Raw genomic sequence first — 18,305 nt, forward strand, 5'->3', positions numbered from 1 at the left:
ACTGCTCCAAAGCAGAGACCTCCTACTGTTGGGGGAGAGGCAAGAATGCTCAAGAAGCCTTAATCCCAAGGTTCAGGCACTCAGGGCTTGCCTCAGACTGATACAGGACCAGGACAACAAAGAAATCCCAAACCTCTACAACAAGACATGCATAGAGAAGCAACAATAGAAGTCCCCTCTACTTGGGATAGAGGCCATAGAGAGAGCATAGAGAGAGATGTCCTCTGTGGTGCAGGTATGCAGGGACAGCTGAAAGCTGAGGGTAAAGCATTAATACTTAGAAATCCTCTCCAGTACTCAAGGGTCTACTCTTAGCATATGATAGCAGCAGCTATCTACTGAAGTCCATGGTACACTAAACCCAAATCTAACTTGACTCCTGATTGACTGACTCAACCTTCACCCTCTGTCACCCTCCCCCGCCTCACTAATGGCCTGAAAGAAGAATAGGTGTGGCCATTGTCAAGCATAAATTATATTTACCTTAGTATTTCTGTTCTTCTAGACATGTCCTGCATATAATTAAAAATTACAAAACACATAAAAATGTAAAAAAAAAAAAAAAACATTGTCAAGAGATAAAGCAATTAATAGAACCAGACTCAAAGATGATTCAGCTATTGTAACTATGGGGAGTTTACTATAATTAACATGTTAAAGAGATCTAATGAAAAAGGTGGGCAATATGCATGAACGGATGGGAGATATCATCAGATAGATAGAAGGTATAAAAGTGTCAAATGTAAATGCTCGACTTAAAAAATAGTATTGGAGATACGGAATTCCTTTGATGAATTCATTGGCAGACAAAACATAAGGAAAGAATTAGTGAACTTGAATATATGTTAATGAAATTATTCAAACGGAAATATAAGTTAAAAAGGAATGAATTAAATAGAACAGCACCTCCAAGAGCTGTGGAAAAATATCAAATGGTATAACATAGGTGTAATTAGAGTTCCTGAAAAAGAAAAGAGAGAGAAAACAAGGCCAAAAATAATGACCAAAAATTTCCCAAAATTAATGAAAGACAACAGTCTTGGTTCCAAGAAGCCCAAAGAATCTTGAGCAGGATAACTGCTTCCTCACAAAACAAACAAACAAAAACAAAACAAACAAAAATCCCTATACACATCCAGAGTCAAACTGCTGAAAAGCAAAGATAAAGAAGAAATCTTGAAGACAGTGAGAAAAAAGAAACATTACATGCAGAGGAATAATAATAAGAATCACAGCAGACTTCTCAGAGACTATGCAAAGCATAAGACAAGGGATTGACATCTTTTAAATCTGTAAGAAAAAGACTTGCCAATCCAGAATTTTATGTCCAGTAAAAATACCTTTCAAAAATGAAGATAAAACAAAGACCTTCAGACAAACAAAAGTTGAGAATTTATTGCCAAAAAGCCTGTGCTACAAGAACTGTTAAAGGCAGTTCTTCAGGCAGAAGGATGGTATCAAATGGAAATTGGGATACACACACACATAGAAAACAAAGAGGCTAGAAGTGAAATAAAGAAGGCAATTTTTAGGGCCACGTGGGTGGCTTGGTCGGTTAAGCATCTGCCTTTGGCTCTGGTCGTGATCCCAGAGTTCTGGGATCAGAGTCCCGCATCCTGCTCCTTGCTCAGCGGGGAGCCTGCTTCTTTATCCTTCTGCCTGCCACTCCCCCTGCTTGTGCTCTCACACGTGCTCTCTCCTTCTGTGTTAAATAAATAAATAAAATCTTAAAAAACAATTCTCTTTTAAAAAAAGCAAATATTAAATAGATTCTTCTTATTTTAATTACTTTTTGTTTTTTTTTTAAAGATTTTGTTTATTTATTTGAGAGACAGTGTGAATGGGGGTGAGGGGGAAGAGCAGAGGGAGAGGGACAAGCAGACTCCATGCTGAGTGTGGAGCCTGATGCAGGGATCAATCCCATGACTCTGAGATCATGACTTGAGCCAAAATCAAGAGTTGGACGCTTAACCGACTGAGTCACCCAGCCACCCCTGTTATTTTAATTACTCTTAAATAGTATGCAGGGTATGAGTAAAGTTTTGTAAAAGGAAAGCAGAGCATGATTCATTAAAAAAACTTTAGAAGAATATACAACCAAATTTTAACTGATTTTTTTTCTAAGTGGATTATAGATTATTTCATTCTTTATAAAGTTTATTTGCATTTGCTAAATTTCCTGCAGTGAACTTTTATTACATTTTGCACTAAAAGTAGAATTTTATTCTTACGTTCTGTCTTAAATATTTTTTAAAGATGATGTATGGATCTCAAGAGCTGTGAGGTTAGAAAAATTTTATAAGGTAATTGTTGGAGGAAATAATATTTAGAAAAAAAAATTTCTGTTATGAAAAGTTTTCTCCACCTTTTTGCCCTTCTGGTAAAAAGAGAGACAATGAAAAGGAAAAAAGGGCTTTCTTCTCTGATGGCATAAGCCATTGGTAATAAATCTAACTTTTAAGAAAATAAGTAAGTATTAAATATAAGCCTCTTATAAGAGTTACTGATGCTCTCTCTACTGGATGAAGCCTTGGAGCTGGAGCCACATACATGACTGAAGGACTGTTTATGCCAAGAAAATATCAGAAGATGATTCTCTATGTGGTCAAGAAATAGAGCCAAGAATTGATGGTATCTAAGTATTACTGAGAACTTTTACTTGTACCAAAATGTCTTTCATAAAATTTAATCTTGCTTTGACTTCTATATAATTACTTAATTTTTACATTAAAACTTAGCTGAGATTCTTCTCAGCTGTGGTAGTAAAGTAGTATTTTACTAGAGAAAGAATAATTTAGTGCAAACATCTGCTATTCTTTTTTGATGGTTAATTGAGGCCATAGGGAGCCAGAATATTTAGAATTCAAGTCCAGAATCAAGATACCATCATCTACATGATAGAGTTATTGTAAGGATCAGAGATAATGTGTGAAAAGACATGAAGTAAGTACAAAATAGGCAGCTAATAAATGGCAGCTATTATTGGCTACTGAAGTGTATTGAAGATAAATGAAGAAGCCTTCACTGCCATCAACAACGAAGCTAAGATAACACTTTACAAGCAGCAGTTCCAGAATCCACTGACACCTGTTAATTAATATGTCTGACATGCTAGTCAGTGAAGTATTGAGATTCCAGACATTTGAGAAACTGTCTCCTCATCTTGTCAGGGGAATTTCACATAGACATGAAATGGTCAGTGTGGGGAAAGAAAAAGGACTGTTAATGCAGTTGATGTATTTTTATGCACCCAGAACGGGGTGGGGGGGGCTGATGGGAGGGAGGAAGAGAGGGAGTGGGGCAAATTGGCAAATGCTCACAAAGTTCTCATAAGAAAAGTACCTCTTACAGAGGCAAACAAATAACATTTCGACTTGGAAATTTTTAAAAAGTCAAAATGAGCTGTTGAATTATATGCCACACTGGTTTCTCCCTCGCCCAAATTTTTAACCACTAAAATAGGGAAATGTTGGTGTTGATGCTGCAACCTCAATATTGAATCATCTCTTTCTTGTATCCCAGAGTACAGTTCAGCTCTCTGGCTATAGCAATCAGTCGCTTTAGGAAGGCCAAAGGTTTAAGAAGAGTAAGGGGTGTTCTACCTCTTCCATTGACGTTTAATAAAAGAAATCTAATTAAACATAGTTCACGCTTCTTTAGCTGATTTCATCATATCCTTGGAACTTAGAGGTTCAGAATTTTAACTTTCGATAACTAGAGCTGGATGCAGGGACAACTATTCAAAGAAAAAATGATTTCATCCTCAAAACATTTACAGCACCAGGATAAGATGCAAAGATTTGAGGTGAGGGCAGAATGGGAGAGAAGATTCCAGGACTCAGGCTGTTAACCAAAGATAGACTGCTCCTCAGAAATGGAAGACGAGATTCAAGGAGAGGGAATATTTACATACACAGGGAACATATGGAAAGACTAAATCAGAGCAAGATGGTGACATGAGGAGAGAATAGAAGAGGACAAAAAAATCCTCATCTCCCCCCCAAAAAGAAGAAGAAGTCTGCCTGAGCAATCGGCTAAATGGCTTTTATTCTCTAATGAAACTGTGCAAAAGGAAGAACATCCCAGCTTGGAGAACATAGTGTGACTAATGAGGGAAAATGTCCCCATGCAGAGAAGGGCACAAAGGAAGGAACAAAGCCCTTTGGCAGGTGAAGATACAAAGGCTGTGGGAACAGAAAGAGGCAAATAGACAAGAAGGGAGTGAACCCAAACAGATTCATGGGACAGAGACGGAGTAACAGGAGAGATGGAAAGGGGAGCAGAAAATGTCTGTCTGTGGAGAGAGAGGCCCAGTCAGGCAGAGGGCAGATGCATGGTGGGACTTCCTATCTCATATTCCCAAACCCAAAGAGGGGGATCTCTAGAAAGAGAGAGCAAGTGTCCTCCAGAATCTGATTCTCCTGTTGACTGTCCCATCCCCAGCACCTAGAACAATTCCTGGTATATAGTGGGTGCTCAAAATATAGTTGGTGGATGAAAAGTGATATATGCAGAAAAGGGAAGGAAGCTGAATCCCCTGAGAAATGCCATATGCCTCATGGCTTGCATTATTAAGGTATGAGGTGGCAGAGAATACACCAAAGAGCTGGGGTCTGCATATAGCATAAACAAGTGATGCTTACCCTGGGGCCAGTTTGGTTTTGCTGTTGCAGGACCATCAAAGACCCGAGTGAAACAGGCAGTGGTCAAAGCAGGGTAATTGATGAGCAAGGAAGTAGCAGAGGGTGGCACTGCCACCCTTGTCTGTCCCCAGATCTCACTCACAAGTCTAGATGTTTGAATATCTCATCATCCAGGGTCTCTCGTTTGGAGATTATTTCCGTAGAGTTTTCCACAAAATACAACTAACCAACCAAGGCCTTGAATGTACTCAGCCACTCAAAGTCACTATTACCTAGACAAGAATTGTTCTATTAACTTAGCAACCAATAGGGTAGGTCTCCAAGGAAAATGGATTCAGAATAGAGACTCCCTGGGAGCCCCACATGGAACTCTGATCAAAGAGCAATGGATTTGGTCAGCAGAGTTGGAGTCACGTTGGTTGTAAATTCCCAGATGACTCATCCCACTCCCTAGGGCATTCCCCGCGTGGAAGATGGGGGATGAGATGGAGAAGTGAAGATGAGTCAATTGTATACCTGTCTGACTGCTCTGGCCTGGCTATTTGATGTCATCAACACAGAAATACATGTAGGTTTAGACATAGGATTGATATAAAGTCACAAAAAGGAGGGTATCACCGAGAGAAGTGATATTCATCACTGAAGAAAAAAAAAAACTAACGATAACAGACCAGGGGAGAAATTGAACTGAAGTAGGCCTCAAATAGATTCTAGCCATTCAAGTGTCAATCTTATTGGAATGGCAAAATTTATACATTTTCATATCTTCCCAGGGCACCAAAACAGAAGTGCTTCACTCTTCTGGATCATTCCATCCATTTTCTCTTAGCTTATCCCATCACCATGGCAATGAGGCAAGGACATTGTTTTCATGTGTCTGGACTAGACTAGTACCTTTGTCAATTACTTTGAAAATGCAGATGACAGTGTCTGCGTGCTACTTCTAAGGAAATTTCTTATCTAATAGGGGAATCAATGGGATAAGCAAAGCATTAGGAGGAACAGCCTCTGGATTTTATCCTCATTCTGCCATCTCGGAAAAATGATGTGAGATTCCAATTTCTGCTCACAAAATGGTGGCAGAAAGGCCACTCACTTGCTTTATAACAAGAAAACATCAGACTGAGTAACTTGTGATGGCCAGTCATTTTGCTTAAGTAATTAATTAAATAACTATGGGAGACACTGCTAATTGCTTACCCCATATCAGTTCACACTTTCTTCCATAGGAAAAAAAACAGGATTTTATACAAGGGTGCAATGCATCACCCAAGAGACTACATTTCCCAGTTTCCCTTGAATGCAGACATGGTTAATGTGAGGTGTGTGGATAGGCTGTATGTGTCTCCTGGGAAAGCTCTTTATAGGTAACTGACTCAAGTGAGCAGTGTTACCCCCCACCCTCACCCCCATCTTCCTTTTGGTTGGAGCTCTAGTGGTTACCTTGGACCTTAAAATGAAAAATGAAAGTCATATGCTAAGGTTGATGGAGCAGAAGATAGAAGAATCCGGTTCTCGACTGACCCTGTGATGCTGTCATAACCTGGGCCTTCACAGTTCTTTTATATGTAAGGGAAATAAACTTCTATTCTGCTTGGGCCAAACACAACTCCTAACTGACAGACCCACTGCCAACCTTATGAGTGGCCCCCTTCTAGGCTCACCCCAACATTCACAGGGCTCAGACCAAGAGCAGAGGTGGAGGCTCTAGCCTGTGGTCTGCCCATTTCTATTTCTACCCCTTGCTCTGCCCTCTCTCTGTGGACAGCCAAGCTCATGCTTCTAAGCTCATCCTCAGGCTAACAGTGCACGTTGGCCACTCTTCAGGACTAGGGTACACACACCTCCCACCAGGAGGACAGAGCCCCGGAGAGGCTGGTGTAGGCTCTGGAAGTAGGCTCAGAGCCATTTGGGCAGGGAATTCCAGGTTCCTCTAACCCTGAGGCATGGTCTACAAGTGAGAGAAGATTCCAGGTGGTATGTGCCTTTGCCCTGTGATCTCCTTACTGCATGGGGAAAAGCACAGCCCTTGTAGGATGGGACCTAGGGCAGGGTTCAGTCACCAAAGTCTAACTGTGATACCATTAGCTTCTCTCCGTCTCACCTCCTACAACCTGCCTTTTTGTCATTTACAACTGGACAGTAGAGCAAAACTTGAAGTGGTCCAGTTAACTATTTGTTATAACAGTCTTGGTAAAATTATCTTTAAGAGGAAAAGTCTAGAACTATAGCTTGAATTATGTTGTTTTCCTGTTATCTTTAATGCCACTATCTTCTCTCTTTTATTATACTGTATAATGGAAATTTGATCAAGCCTGGATCTCTGGCAAGCCTTTTTTTTTTTTTAAAGTAGACTCTACACCCAGCATGGAGCCCGAACTCATGGCCCTGAGATCAAGACCTGAGCTGAGATCAAGAGTCAGACACTTAACCGACTGAGCCACCCAGGCACCCCTGGCAAGTTTTTCTCTGGTAAGTTGTCATGAGGATGGCTAAGAACAAGTTTATCAACCAACTGCAATATTCATGCTGGATCAGCACTAACATTAGTGAGTCAGCTGCAAACCCAGGGCACCGAAACTGGAACAGGGCCTGGTGCCCTCAGAGAACCACATAGGAGCAGGTGGAGATTCTGACTAGGGGAAGAACTCTATAAGGTGTGCCACTGAAGTGACCCAGGACTGGGCCTCCCTGAGTCCCCCACTCAGCTGAGGGTAGCAAGGACTGAGACCTCATGTGGCAGTGCTGCCAATGACAGGGTCCATCCCCACCCCAACTCACACCCCAAGTGCGAGGACTCAATCTTTAAGGAATCTGTGGCCTCCACATGGCCTGATTGGCAGGACCAATAAAGTTGGTTTCGTGGACATGAAGATACCCAAACTGTTGCACTATGTCTGTGTATTCTGGTAGCTCTCTCCTTTAGTGATCCCCGCAGTGATTTTAAGCCTTATTTTGGATTATGGTTGTCTATGTTCTCCAGGCTGGATAATTACCAAAGAACATGAGTACTCACCCACACTTCAGAGAACTGCTGTAACCCCTTTCAAACAGCAAGGTATAAGCAAAAGAACATTAGGCAAAGAATTTGAGATGTAGGTGGTCACCACAGAGTAAATGTTTGTGCCCGCCCAAAATTCATATGTTGAAACCTAATCCCCAATGCAATGGTATTAGGAGGTGGGGCCTTTGGGAGGTGATTAGGCCATGAGGGTGGAGGCCTCACAAATGGGATTAGTGCCCTTACAAAGGACACCCCAGAGAGCTCCTTCCCCTCTGCTGTGTTGGAACAGCAAGAAGATGGCTGTTTATGAACCAGGAAGAGAGCTCTCACCAGACACCAAATCTGTGACACCTTGATCTTGGACTTCCCAGCCTCCAAAACTGTGAGAAATAAATGTTTGTTGTCTATGCTACCTAGTCTACAGTATTTTTGTTATAGCAGCCCCAAAAGACCCAAGACAGTGCTTCTATCTCCAAGTTTCTATCTACATTTTGTTTATTCATTTTCCCATAGGAAAAATGGAAGGCATGAGCTAAATGATTTATAAGGTCCCTCCCTACTCTAAAGTTCAATGGCTCTATGTAGTTCTATGTATTGACAGATATTTTAAATATCCTTTTCCCCATCTTCATCTTCTTATCATCTTTCAGGTCTTGGCTTGGAAGCTAGTTCCTTCCATAGGCCTTCCCTCACCCTCACCAGCCTGCACTGTGTCCCCATGGTGCCCTATAGTACCCTATTATAGCACTACTCTCACTAGGGCATAATTGTTTGTAAATTTATCTGTGGGTTCCCTGCTGGTCTGCAAATTGAGGGGGTACAGACATCAATCTTTAAGGTTGTATCTTCAGCACCAATTCTTAGCAGGAGCTCAATGACATATATGAAATGATGATGTGAATGGATGGTTTATGATAGCTACAACCCCTTTAGGTCACTGGGCTGGTGATGAAAGATGTTCTCAGATAACTATTCAGGGAACATGCTGAAATAGTCTTGGTTCTTCTGCCTGTATTTAGAAATAGTCTTTGGACATGTGTACCATGAGTATACACCTAATGAATTAGATTACCACATTTTTTTTTTAAGGAAAAAGATGGAAAAAAAAAGTCTTCCACTTTTATGATGAGAGAAACCCAGACGATTATACTCAGCTCAGTTCTCATTAATAAAATAGAAGATCCTTTGCCTTCTCATCTGAGCTCTTCAGATTAATCTAAGGCCTGATTGTCCCAAAGCATTACTAATTATATAGCAACATCATTTATATCACAGAATTGGAAATGACATACATATTCAGTTGCAGAGTGATGGTTAAATAAACTGTGACACTAACTAGTGAACTCACACAGCCCTTCAACAATGGTGCCTCCAAGATAATCTGAAGTTAAAAGACAAGACATAAAATTACATTTGCAGTATGACTGTCATCATGCAAAATATATCAAATATAGGGATAAAACATGGAAAGATATGTTACAGATTATTAATAGTGACTGTGTTTATGTGTTAGGACTGAATTATGTTCTTCCTACTTTTCTGAATTTTGCAGATTTTCTTTAATGACTTAATATTTTATGCTCATGGTGAAAAATCAAAATGAACAAATCATTTAATTGTTCATTGAAAACATCCTGTTATTTTCTGCTATAAAACTACTGGTGTGTCCACCTGAAATAGCTGTGTTGAGACACTCAAAGACCCTTGGGAGAAACCAACAGAAGCATGGGATGGAAACACACTGAATCCTCTGGCCTGTGTAATAATAATCACTGATCTAAGCTCTTAACTGTGTGCCAGGTGTTTCCCATACATTTTGCTTCATTATGTCCTCATAAGAACTGTAGGAGACAGTGGTCAAGAGCAGTCAGATCTTTTGCAAGCACATGGAGGAGCCACAGAGTTTGATCCTAGGCAGTCTGTCTCCACATCTGCCATTTTGTCACCATGCATTGCTGCCCACTCCAATGTAAGGAGAGAGGCCGAGGGGAACGCGAGCACAATTAGAAGCCATACTTCCTTTCATGCAAGAATCATTTGTGTCAGACAAAGGTGTAGCCTCCATTTCTATTTTCAGGAGTTTCTATTTGGATAAGTCCTCAAATGACTCCTGCTTGTCAGTGGAGATGGTCTCTGGTAACCACTTTTTCACCATATTATCTCAAGGCTCTAACCAGAATGCAATCCATAAATTGTCTCTCTTTGCACATAAATCCATTACTTTGGGGGCAAAAAGTCCATTTATAAATGCTCTCATAGTGGCCCACTTTGCAGAGCCAGACCAACATGGATACAGTCTATGCCAGCTTCCTGGTTAAAAGGCTAAAAATAGCCAGTCTCTATTTGCCAGCACAATTACAGGCAATTTTCTCCATGTGCCTATTGAAAGTAGATCTACCCTGCAAATGCTGACTGACTGAATATGCTCAGCTGACACCATTAGTGCACACCAGCACTTTGAGGCTCTCTGTTACATGGTCACATTTTCTCTGCACAGAAACCTACTGGTGTAACATTTCAGGAGTCAGGGGAGGGGAGCCGTCACTACAAGAGAATTCCAGGAGAAGAAAGCAGGATATCTGGAGAGAGTCCAATGCTGTTGGAGTCAAGTTTCGCTAAAATAAAGCAAGTCCTCCCGGCCCTCCCTGCCACCCCAGGGAAACCCGGATGGGGGAATGGGGGACTACAGAAACAGATTCCATAAAATCAGTCGTGCGGATTGGTCTGAGGGAAATGACATTGGGCTTAAAGGAAATCCATTTTGATTTAAAATTAAAATTAAAAACAAATGTGTAAACAGGGAAGACTTAATGAGCAAAAGGAAATGAATAAACAGAGGTAAATCCTAACAAGAAGGGTAAGTGCTATGAGGAGAACTACTTGGGGGTATTATTGCACCCCATTGTGCTCTGTCTCTTGGTCCTGTCCCCCGAGGGACAACTCTATGGTGTCTATTCACTTACTTTCTCTGGAATCGGACCACAGGATCAGCCAGCAGGTCAGTGAAGTCAAGCTTGCTCCCCTTCTCAATGACATCACGATGTTTGCGAACAAACAGCCAGCCGATGTGGGAGAAGAAGAAGCCCCGGCGGGCATTGTGAGGATCAGCATCAGTCTCTGAGTACTTGTGGTGGACTCGGTGGTCCCTGGCCCACTCGAAGATGTCATTCTGCAGAGAGAACACAGACCCTGAGTGAAGAGACAAAGCACCCTGGTACCTTCTTGAAAGCTTCTCAGGCTCTCCCTGGACACATCCCCCACCATCCTCACCAATGACTTCCACTTTGCTCCCACAATCAACCCACAATGTCTTCACCTCAAGTTCAATCCCTGGGGTTGGTCTGGGATGGTCTCCTTGAAAACAAGAGGAGATCCTTCCTTAGTAGGGATCTGAGCTTGTGTTTGGGGTGTGCTCCCTGCAGGAGGTTCAAGCTTGTTGAGTGAACGAGAGGGGGAACCTGGAAGTTCTGGTGGAGGCTACGGAAGTCTCCTGGGAGATCATTCATGTCAAGAAAAGAGGGATCCAGTCTCAAGATGAAGTCTTGGTTGTCAGAGGAGAGGGGCAACCTTGAGTGTGAAAGAAGGTTGGTGCTTGGCCTGAATCTCTCTGGCCTCTCTCTCATTCTTCAATGGCCTTCATATCCAACTTACAGAGAACAGGAAGCCAGTTAAGTAAAAACCCAAAGAGTTATTCATCAAATCTCTGCAGAATACCAAGACACAAATAATACTGTTTGAAGACTGCTCCAACAGTGTGTCACAGGGAGGGTGGGGAGGTCACTTTGGCTCCCCGTGGAATCTGAGGTACTTGGCCTGGCCGTAGAAGCAGAAATGCCTCAGGGACAGGCCGTGCTTACTGAAATCCCAAGAGAGACTCTGGTGCCCGAGGAAGGAGAAGCATTGTCTAGCAGATTCTACCAAACCCACAGACAGGGTGGGGCTCAGGTACACCGGGTGGACACATCCTGTTGACCCTCTCATGATGGGAGACAAAAGGAGGGTATCAAATGACTAGAGGTTCTGGGTGAGCTATCAAGGACAAGAACCAATGGCATTTAGGCTGATAGTATTAATGAAACCTTATCTATAGTCAAGGGCCAGTGAGAGCTCTAGACTTTTAGTTTAGACTCAGTTTTGTTTTTCTTTGATAATGCTTTCAAAACTTTGAGGAGGCAAACTACACTGGGAAGTAGTGCTTTTGATAGGAAAAGTAGTCTGAAAATAGAAATAAATTTATATAGTGCATAAGCCCTTTTTTCAAAAAAAAAAAAGGTCATAATGTTTTATACTATACTCCTCAGGCCTTAGTCATGTTTTCACTAGCAACCTGCCAGTTCACAGATATTGGCTTCAACCTGCTGATGAGAAGAGAGGGAACAGTTTTATTCTCAAAATTCTAACAGTTTCTTTAATCCAAAGGGGGTTCATTGAGTTTTTGGTTTCTTGGGCTCATCCAATTGCTGCCGGAAGGGCTACTCAACCCTTTATCCAATGCTGTTTATCCAACAGCACCACTGAAAGCTTCACCTTTGGGGAACAGGACAGACAGAGGGGAGGTAGACACACCTGAGGAGTTATATGCTCAGTTTTGAATATAAAAAGAGAAAAGAGGTTCTTAGTAGTCTGTGCAAGGCAAAAATGATAGCCTGGTTACTGAGATAAGAGGTCTTTAGGTTTTACCAGAGTATTTAAACATAGTGGTTGAAAGAGCGAAAGAATTTATTATTTATAATCACAGAATCTGGAGTTAGAAAGTGGTCAAGACCACTGCAGCCCAAGGAATAATTTATTCCTTTTGCATTCGTGTATTGCAATGCCCACATGAACACAGGAAGAAAGGGGGATACTCTGTCCCTGGTTCACAGACGGCAAAATTAAGGCTCAGCAGACTTTTACTCAAGTTCGTTGGGTGAGTCACAACAGTAATGGAAAACAGACAGCCCTCCTTCAGTTCTTAGTTCACTCTCTTTCCAACAAGGTATTTCCCTCCTTCTCCAAATTTAGAGGCAGAGAGTCTTTTACAGAGAACTCTCATTTTCCTTGTTAAAAGGTTATATTGGTTCTTTATCACAATGCAGTTTTATAAAAACTCTAAGTAGAGGGTTCCCGGGGACTGGCAACATTGTTCTCACACAATTCAGCTTAATGCAACCACAACAAAAGAATGATGATGAAGACAGGTTGGAACAGAGATGTTTGTTTGCTTTAATCTCTCTTACCTAGATACCTTCCCAACAGAAGCCACTTGGACTCCGACAGCGGGATGAAGCAAGGGTTTGGGCCACTTTCCAAATGGTCGAGCATGTAATCGAGCCCCCAATACTTTAAGATATATTTTAAAAAATCTTCTGTTATTGTTCTGTTTTTTGTTTTTACGCTAAAGCCGAGTCCAGTGAAAAAGTGACTCAAAGAACGAGATATAAGCCGACAACAGGGCAGAAGAGAGCAAGATTCACATGCTCACCCAAGGGCCTTTTCCTTCCGACTTATCTGCATTTTGCATCTATCCTGGAGTGACCGTGAGTGGGAGCCAACCCATGAACGGCATTTGTCTTTGATGAAAAGCTGTGTGTACTTAGGGTGTGTTTGGTACAGTCAATATGTGTGAAAGGACGAGTGGAGGGCTGATGAGGAGGGCGAGGTGGCTAAGCGAACCTCAGGTGGGGAGTAAGAGGAAACAGCCCCAGCAATCTCCTGCTAATCTCTTTTCCCCCCAGTGTTTACAAAGTGCTGACTCCTCTTGTCTGGAACTGTGTGCACCACTCCATCATCCTCGCTTCAAGGGAAAGAAAAATAAAATTGAGGCACAGAGAGATGGCGAACTTCCATCAATGAACTGACTCTTAAGTAAGCGTATTCTGTCTGCTCTGTGCCCTGTGTGCACAGTTTGGAAGGGGCGTGATACTAAACTCCGCAGCCATTTCTGAAGCCCAAATACTTCAATGCTCTCACAAATCAGTGGACATTGATTCCGTTTGTGACTCAGAGTTTACACCTAACAGTTCTGGGAGATCACAATCATAACACGCAAGCCCATTACCTTCAAAAATGGACACTCACTTTTATTGAGTTTATTGATCATTCTTGGAAAAGGTGTTTTTTAAGGATTTTATTTATTTATTTGAGATAGAGATAGAGAGAGAGCAAGCAGGACAGCAGGAGCAGGGGGAGCAGAGGGAGAGGGAGAAGCAGACTCCCTGCCGAGTAGGGAGCCCGACATGGGGCTCGAACCTAGGACCCCAGGATTATGACCTGAACCACAGGCAGACGCTTAACCGACTGAGCTACCCAGGCGCCCCTCTGGCAAAGAACTGGAGTGGTGAAAAGTACTATGTTAGTTAGTTCTAAGAGCCCAGTTAGTTCTAACTGAGACACAGGGGGCTTGGGGGTGCGGCACCGGAGAGGAACAGGCAGAGGAAGAGACCGAATCAGGTGTATGTAGCTCACATGGTAGGTTTTATTATCTGAGGAGCCAGGCCATGTCCTACTCTGTGCTGTCCAAGAGAAATATAATGCAAGCACACTTTCCTGGTAGCCACATTAAAAGAAGTGAGAAGGAAAAAATAAAATTAATTTTAATAATATATTTTACTTAATATATCCAAAAGATCATTTCAATATATTATTAGCATACAATTATTAATGAGATATTTTATGTTATTTTTGGTACCAATTCTTTGAAATTGTGTGTGTCTTTGACACTTCTAGCAGACCTCAATTCAGACTAGCCACATTTCAAGTGCTCAGTAGCCACGTGTGATTAGTGGCTACCATATTGAACAGTGCAGGTCTAGCGCATGGCTTGTCCACTTTTCTATATTGTGTTATTAAAAGTTTTAAAAACTTCAGTGTTAAAAAATAATAAAAAATTTTAAAAATTCAGTGTTGCTTACTAGTGAGAGTGTGAAATTGTCACAAACCATGTGAATGGCAATGGGCTGCACATATCAAAAACATTAAAATTGTGCCTATCTTTCAGTGTAGTGACCCATTTTCTAGAGTTTATCTTAAGGAAATCATCATGGTTGTGTGCAAAGATTTAACCACAAAGATGCTCACTGCAGTGAAAACTGGAAAAACCCTGAATTTCCACGTAACAGGATTTCATTGAGTACTTTGTGATATATTAACTGAATACTGTTCGTGTGTGTGTGTGTGTGTGTGTGTGTGTCACAGAAAAAGTTTCTGGAGAGAATATTAAGAAAAAAGTCTTAGGGTTACCTCAGGGGAGGGAGGTAGGAGATGAGGAGAACTACTTTTACATTTTACCCTATACTCTGAAGTTTTTAACAAAAGCATCTGTTGGTTTTGAATTAAAAACGAATTAACAAAAGGATATTGTAATATAGACATGGAGAGATGAAAGGGAAAGCGCAGTCGAGTGAAAAGTAGTTTTCAAAAATACTAAGTATAATTTTAATAAAAATGTGTGCGTAAGCATAGGAAAAATAAAGGAAGTATGTAAGCCAACCTGTTTAGATTGGTTCTCTCTAGGATATGAGATGGTGGGTGATTTTAAAAATTTTTCTTTTAGTTTGCCTGCATTTTCTAAATTTTTATAATAAACAAGTTTGTCTTTTGTCATATGGGGTAAACGGATTTTTTAAAGCATTTCTTTTTTTTTTAAATTTTATTTATTTATTTGACAGAGAGAGAGTTAGCGAGAGCAGGAACACAAGCAGGGTGAGTGGGAGAGGGAGAAGCAGGCTTCCCGCCGAGCAGGGAGCCCGATGTGGGGCTCAATCCCAGGACCCTGGGATCATGACCTGAGCCGAAGGCAGATGCTTAATGGCTGAGCCACCCAGGCGCCCCTTTTTAAAACATTTCTATCCTCCTGAATCAAAACCACCCAGCTTCTGCCATCCGCCCCATGTCAGGAGAAACTCCACGAAAGAGGAAGATTCGTCTAGTACTCCAGTCAGTTCCACATCTTTCCATCGCTCTTCTATCTTTGTTCTTATTAGCACGCATCAACCAGTCACACCGCAGTCAGTGTGACCATGCCCTTGCCGAAATGCGCCCTGTGTCTTGTACCTTTAATACTTTACTCTCCTTCATAGATAACGTCTCTAAACAGAGTCCCTGCTGAGACTGTGGAAATTGAAATTGATCGTGCGGTGATTTTTCTCCATAAGCACAACCTCTGAGTATTATCTCGGACTTGAGCAAAGGTAATCAATCTCAAAAGCTCCACTGAAGCAAATTATGAAGCAACCCGCTTCATCAGAACTACTTCTCCCCAACTTCCTTTTATGTTCAAAATAAATTCTTGAATCCCATCCTCTAAGATGGCAAGAGGTGAACCTGTCTTCTGAGGCCCACATCATTTCCACTGGTTAGCAAGATGAAAGCTAAATGTAAAGAGCATCTAGCTTGTCCTACTCAACAGATCTGAGGCCAGAATCATTGATGGGCTTTCCCCCAGCCTGGCTGCATGCAAACAGATGTGCGCTTCTGACCAGACACCACTGTGGTCATACTGTCCCCTAGTTCAGTTGCTTAACGTTCCAAAACGGAAATTTACCAGGTGGCCTCCAAACATAGCCAATGGTGTTCATAATACATCTTTGTTTCCAGTCAGTAGTGAAAAATAAACTGGGACCTACATGATAGCTCCAACAGGCAGGTTTTAGAGTAGAATGTGTGTGTGTGTGTGTGTGTGTGTGTGTGTGTGTGTGTGTGTCCTGTGAATGAACGGCATCTTGTCTGGAAAGAGTCATTTTATCAAGGGGGGTCAAAGAAAAGAAGCCATTGCTGCCTCCACTCTTTAGGGACCATAAAGCTCATTTGAAATAGACTTTATCTCAGTCTCTGGGGTCTGAATTTAATCTCCTCCAGCTCAGACGCCAACATTGTACTTTTCAAACAGTGAAGAACATTCAGTGCTTTCCCCATTGTTAATACTGGGTCAGCACTGATATCCCTCCAGAGAACACAATCTGTGAGAAGAGCCCAGAAAGTCCCAAGAAGGGCCTGGCAGAAGTCTATAGCACCTGGCAAATTGTAGCTTCCAGAAAGCAAGTTCCCACCTGCTGCCTAGCCTTCCTGTGGCACTCGGCCTGGGGAGGTGTTATAAGCTGGGCAAGTGTTAAAAGCCAACTTCAGTGATTTGAAAAGTGTTTGCTGATAAAACTTAAAGATTGCAAAGAAGGAAAGGGGCGTTTATTTTCTTTTATTACTTTATTGTTTAGATCTCATACAATGAGGAACACATTTTTAACACAGATTTTAAAAATGGCTTGGGTAGTCTTCTTGGTAGACAAGTTGGCCTCCTGTGAATCTTTTCGATTTGGCTTTTGGAGTTATTTTTGGTCAGTGATGTTCTAGTCTCCTGAGCTATATCTCCTTCACCCAGTGAGCCAAAATTCCAGGGAAGAAAGGCCTAGAAAACAATAACAGCCCAGCAGCAAAGGGCACACCTTGCTGTCAGATCTCGCTTTTTAAATATTACTCCCCTTTAAAAGGAGTCAGGACTCTGACGAAATGGCAGATGTCAGGACCAGGGCAGGAAAAGTACGAGAGGAATGTGGTATATTTTGTTGTGCCAGAAAGTAAAGAATGGCTCAAAAAATGATAGGGATGTGTCAAAAAGGACATGGGAGCTCACCTGTAGTGCCTCCCACTGAACAAACTGGGATAATTTGATAATAATTTGGGGCACTAAGATGAATAACAGTAATGAATTAAAAACGATATAATAAGTAAGAGTCCATGAGTCCATAATAAATAAATAAATAATAAATAAATAGAAGAAATGATGGAGTGAGAAAATCACTGTTTCGCAGGTGCCATGGCAATAACTGATTCCAGCAAGAATCGCCCCTGTATGCTGGAACTACTGGGTAAAAGGTTGATGAAGGAAAAATATTTACATAGGCTTACAGTATCTCAGCATAAATTACTTATTAATTACAAAAGGAAAAGTGGTCATCTTATGGGAAAACCTGGGTAAACACCACCTTAACTAAGTGGTCAAAGTTCATACCACCCATAATGGCATAATGACAAAGTGATGTCACAGGCCTCTTATTTGATGCTCAGGACACAAGATCATTAATGTAGCATTCCCGACAAAAATGCACAGAATACAGGTAGGAGAAAACATGAGCCAAGCAAAATGGGAGGCATTCTAGAAAATAATTGGTCTGTGGATTTCAAAAATGTCAAAGTCATAAAATCAAGGGAAGACTGAGGAACTATTCCAGATGGAAGGAGACCAAAGAGGCATCACAACTCATTGTAAGACAGGATCCTGAATTGGTTCTTGGGCTAGGATCCTGGATATAGCATTTTATCAGCATTAAATCCCCTGATTTTGGTCCATGTTCTATGTTGTTACAAAAAGTCTCTGCTATTAGGAATTACATAGTGAAGTATTTAAGGATGAAAAGGCATGATGTTTTTAACTTACTCTCAAATGACTCAGAAAAAATAACACAGAGGAATGCATACACACATATGAAAAGAGAAAGAATAATAAAGCAAATGAGGTCATATGTCAACAATTAGTGAATCTGGGTGAAGGGTATACAGGATTCCTCATGGTATTTTTGTAAGTGTTTTGTAAGTTCAAAATTATTTCATTTTTAAAAAGATTTTATTTATTTGACAGAGGGAGATATAGCGAGAGCAGGAACACAAGCAGGGGGAGTGGGAGA

At 41.4% G+C, this 18,305-nt stretch overlaps 1 protein-coding gene across 1 annotated transcript in view; it reads right to left on the minus strand.

Annotated features, from left to right (window-relative positions):
- SCD5 (stearoyl-CoA desaturase 5) overlaps positions 1-18,305 on the minus strand; it is a 155,210-nt gene that overhangs the window by 29,148 nt on the left and 107,757 nt on the right. Inside the window, exon 3 of the mRNA XM_078068838.1 lies at positions 10,611-10,816. Within this exon, the coding sequence (XP_077924964.1) occupies positions 10,611-10,816 (206 nt within the window). The remainder of the gene's footprint in view (positions 1-10,610; positions 10,817-18,305) is intronic.

Source organism: Halichoerus grypus, chromosome 3, assembly GCF_964656455.1.
Source record: "Halichoerus grypus chromosome 3, mHalGry1.hap1.1, whole genome shotgun sequence".
NCBI classification, from domain to species: Eukaryota; Metazoa; Chordata; class Mammalia; order Carnivora; family Phocidae; genus Halichoerus; species Halichoerus grypus.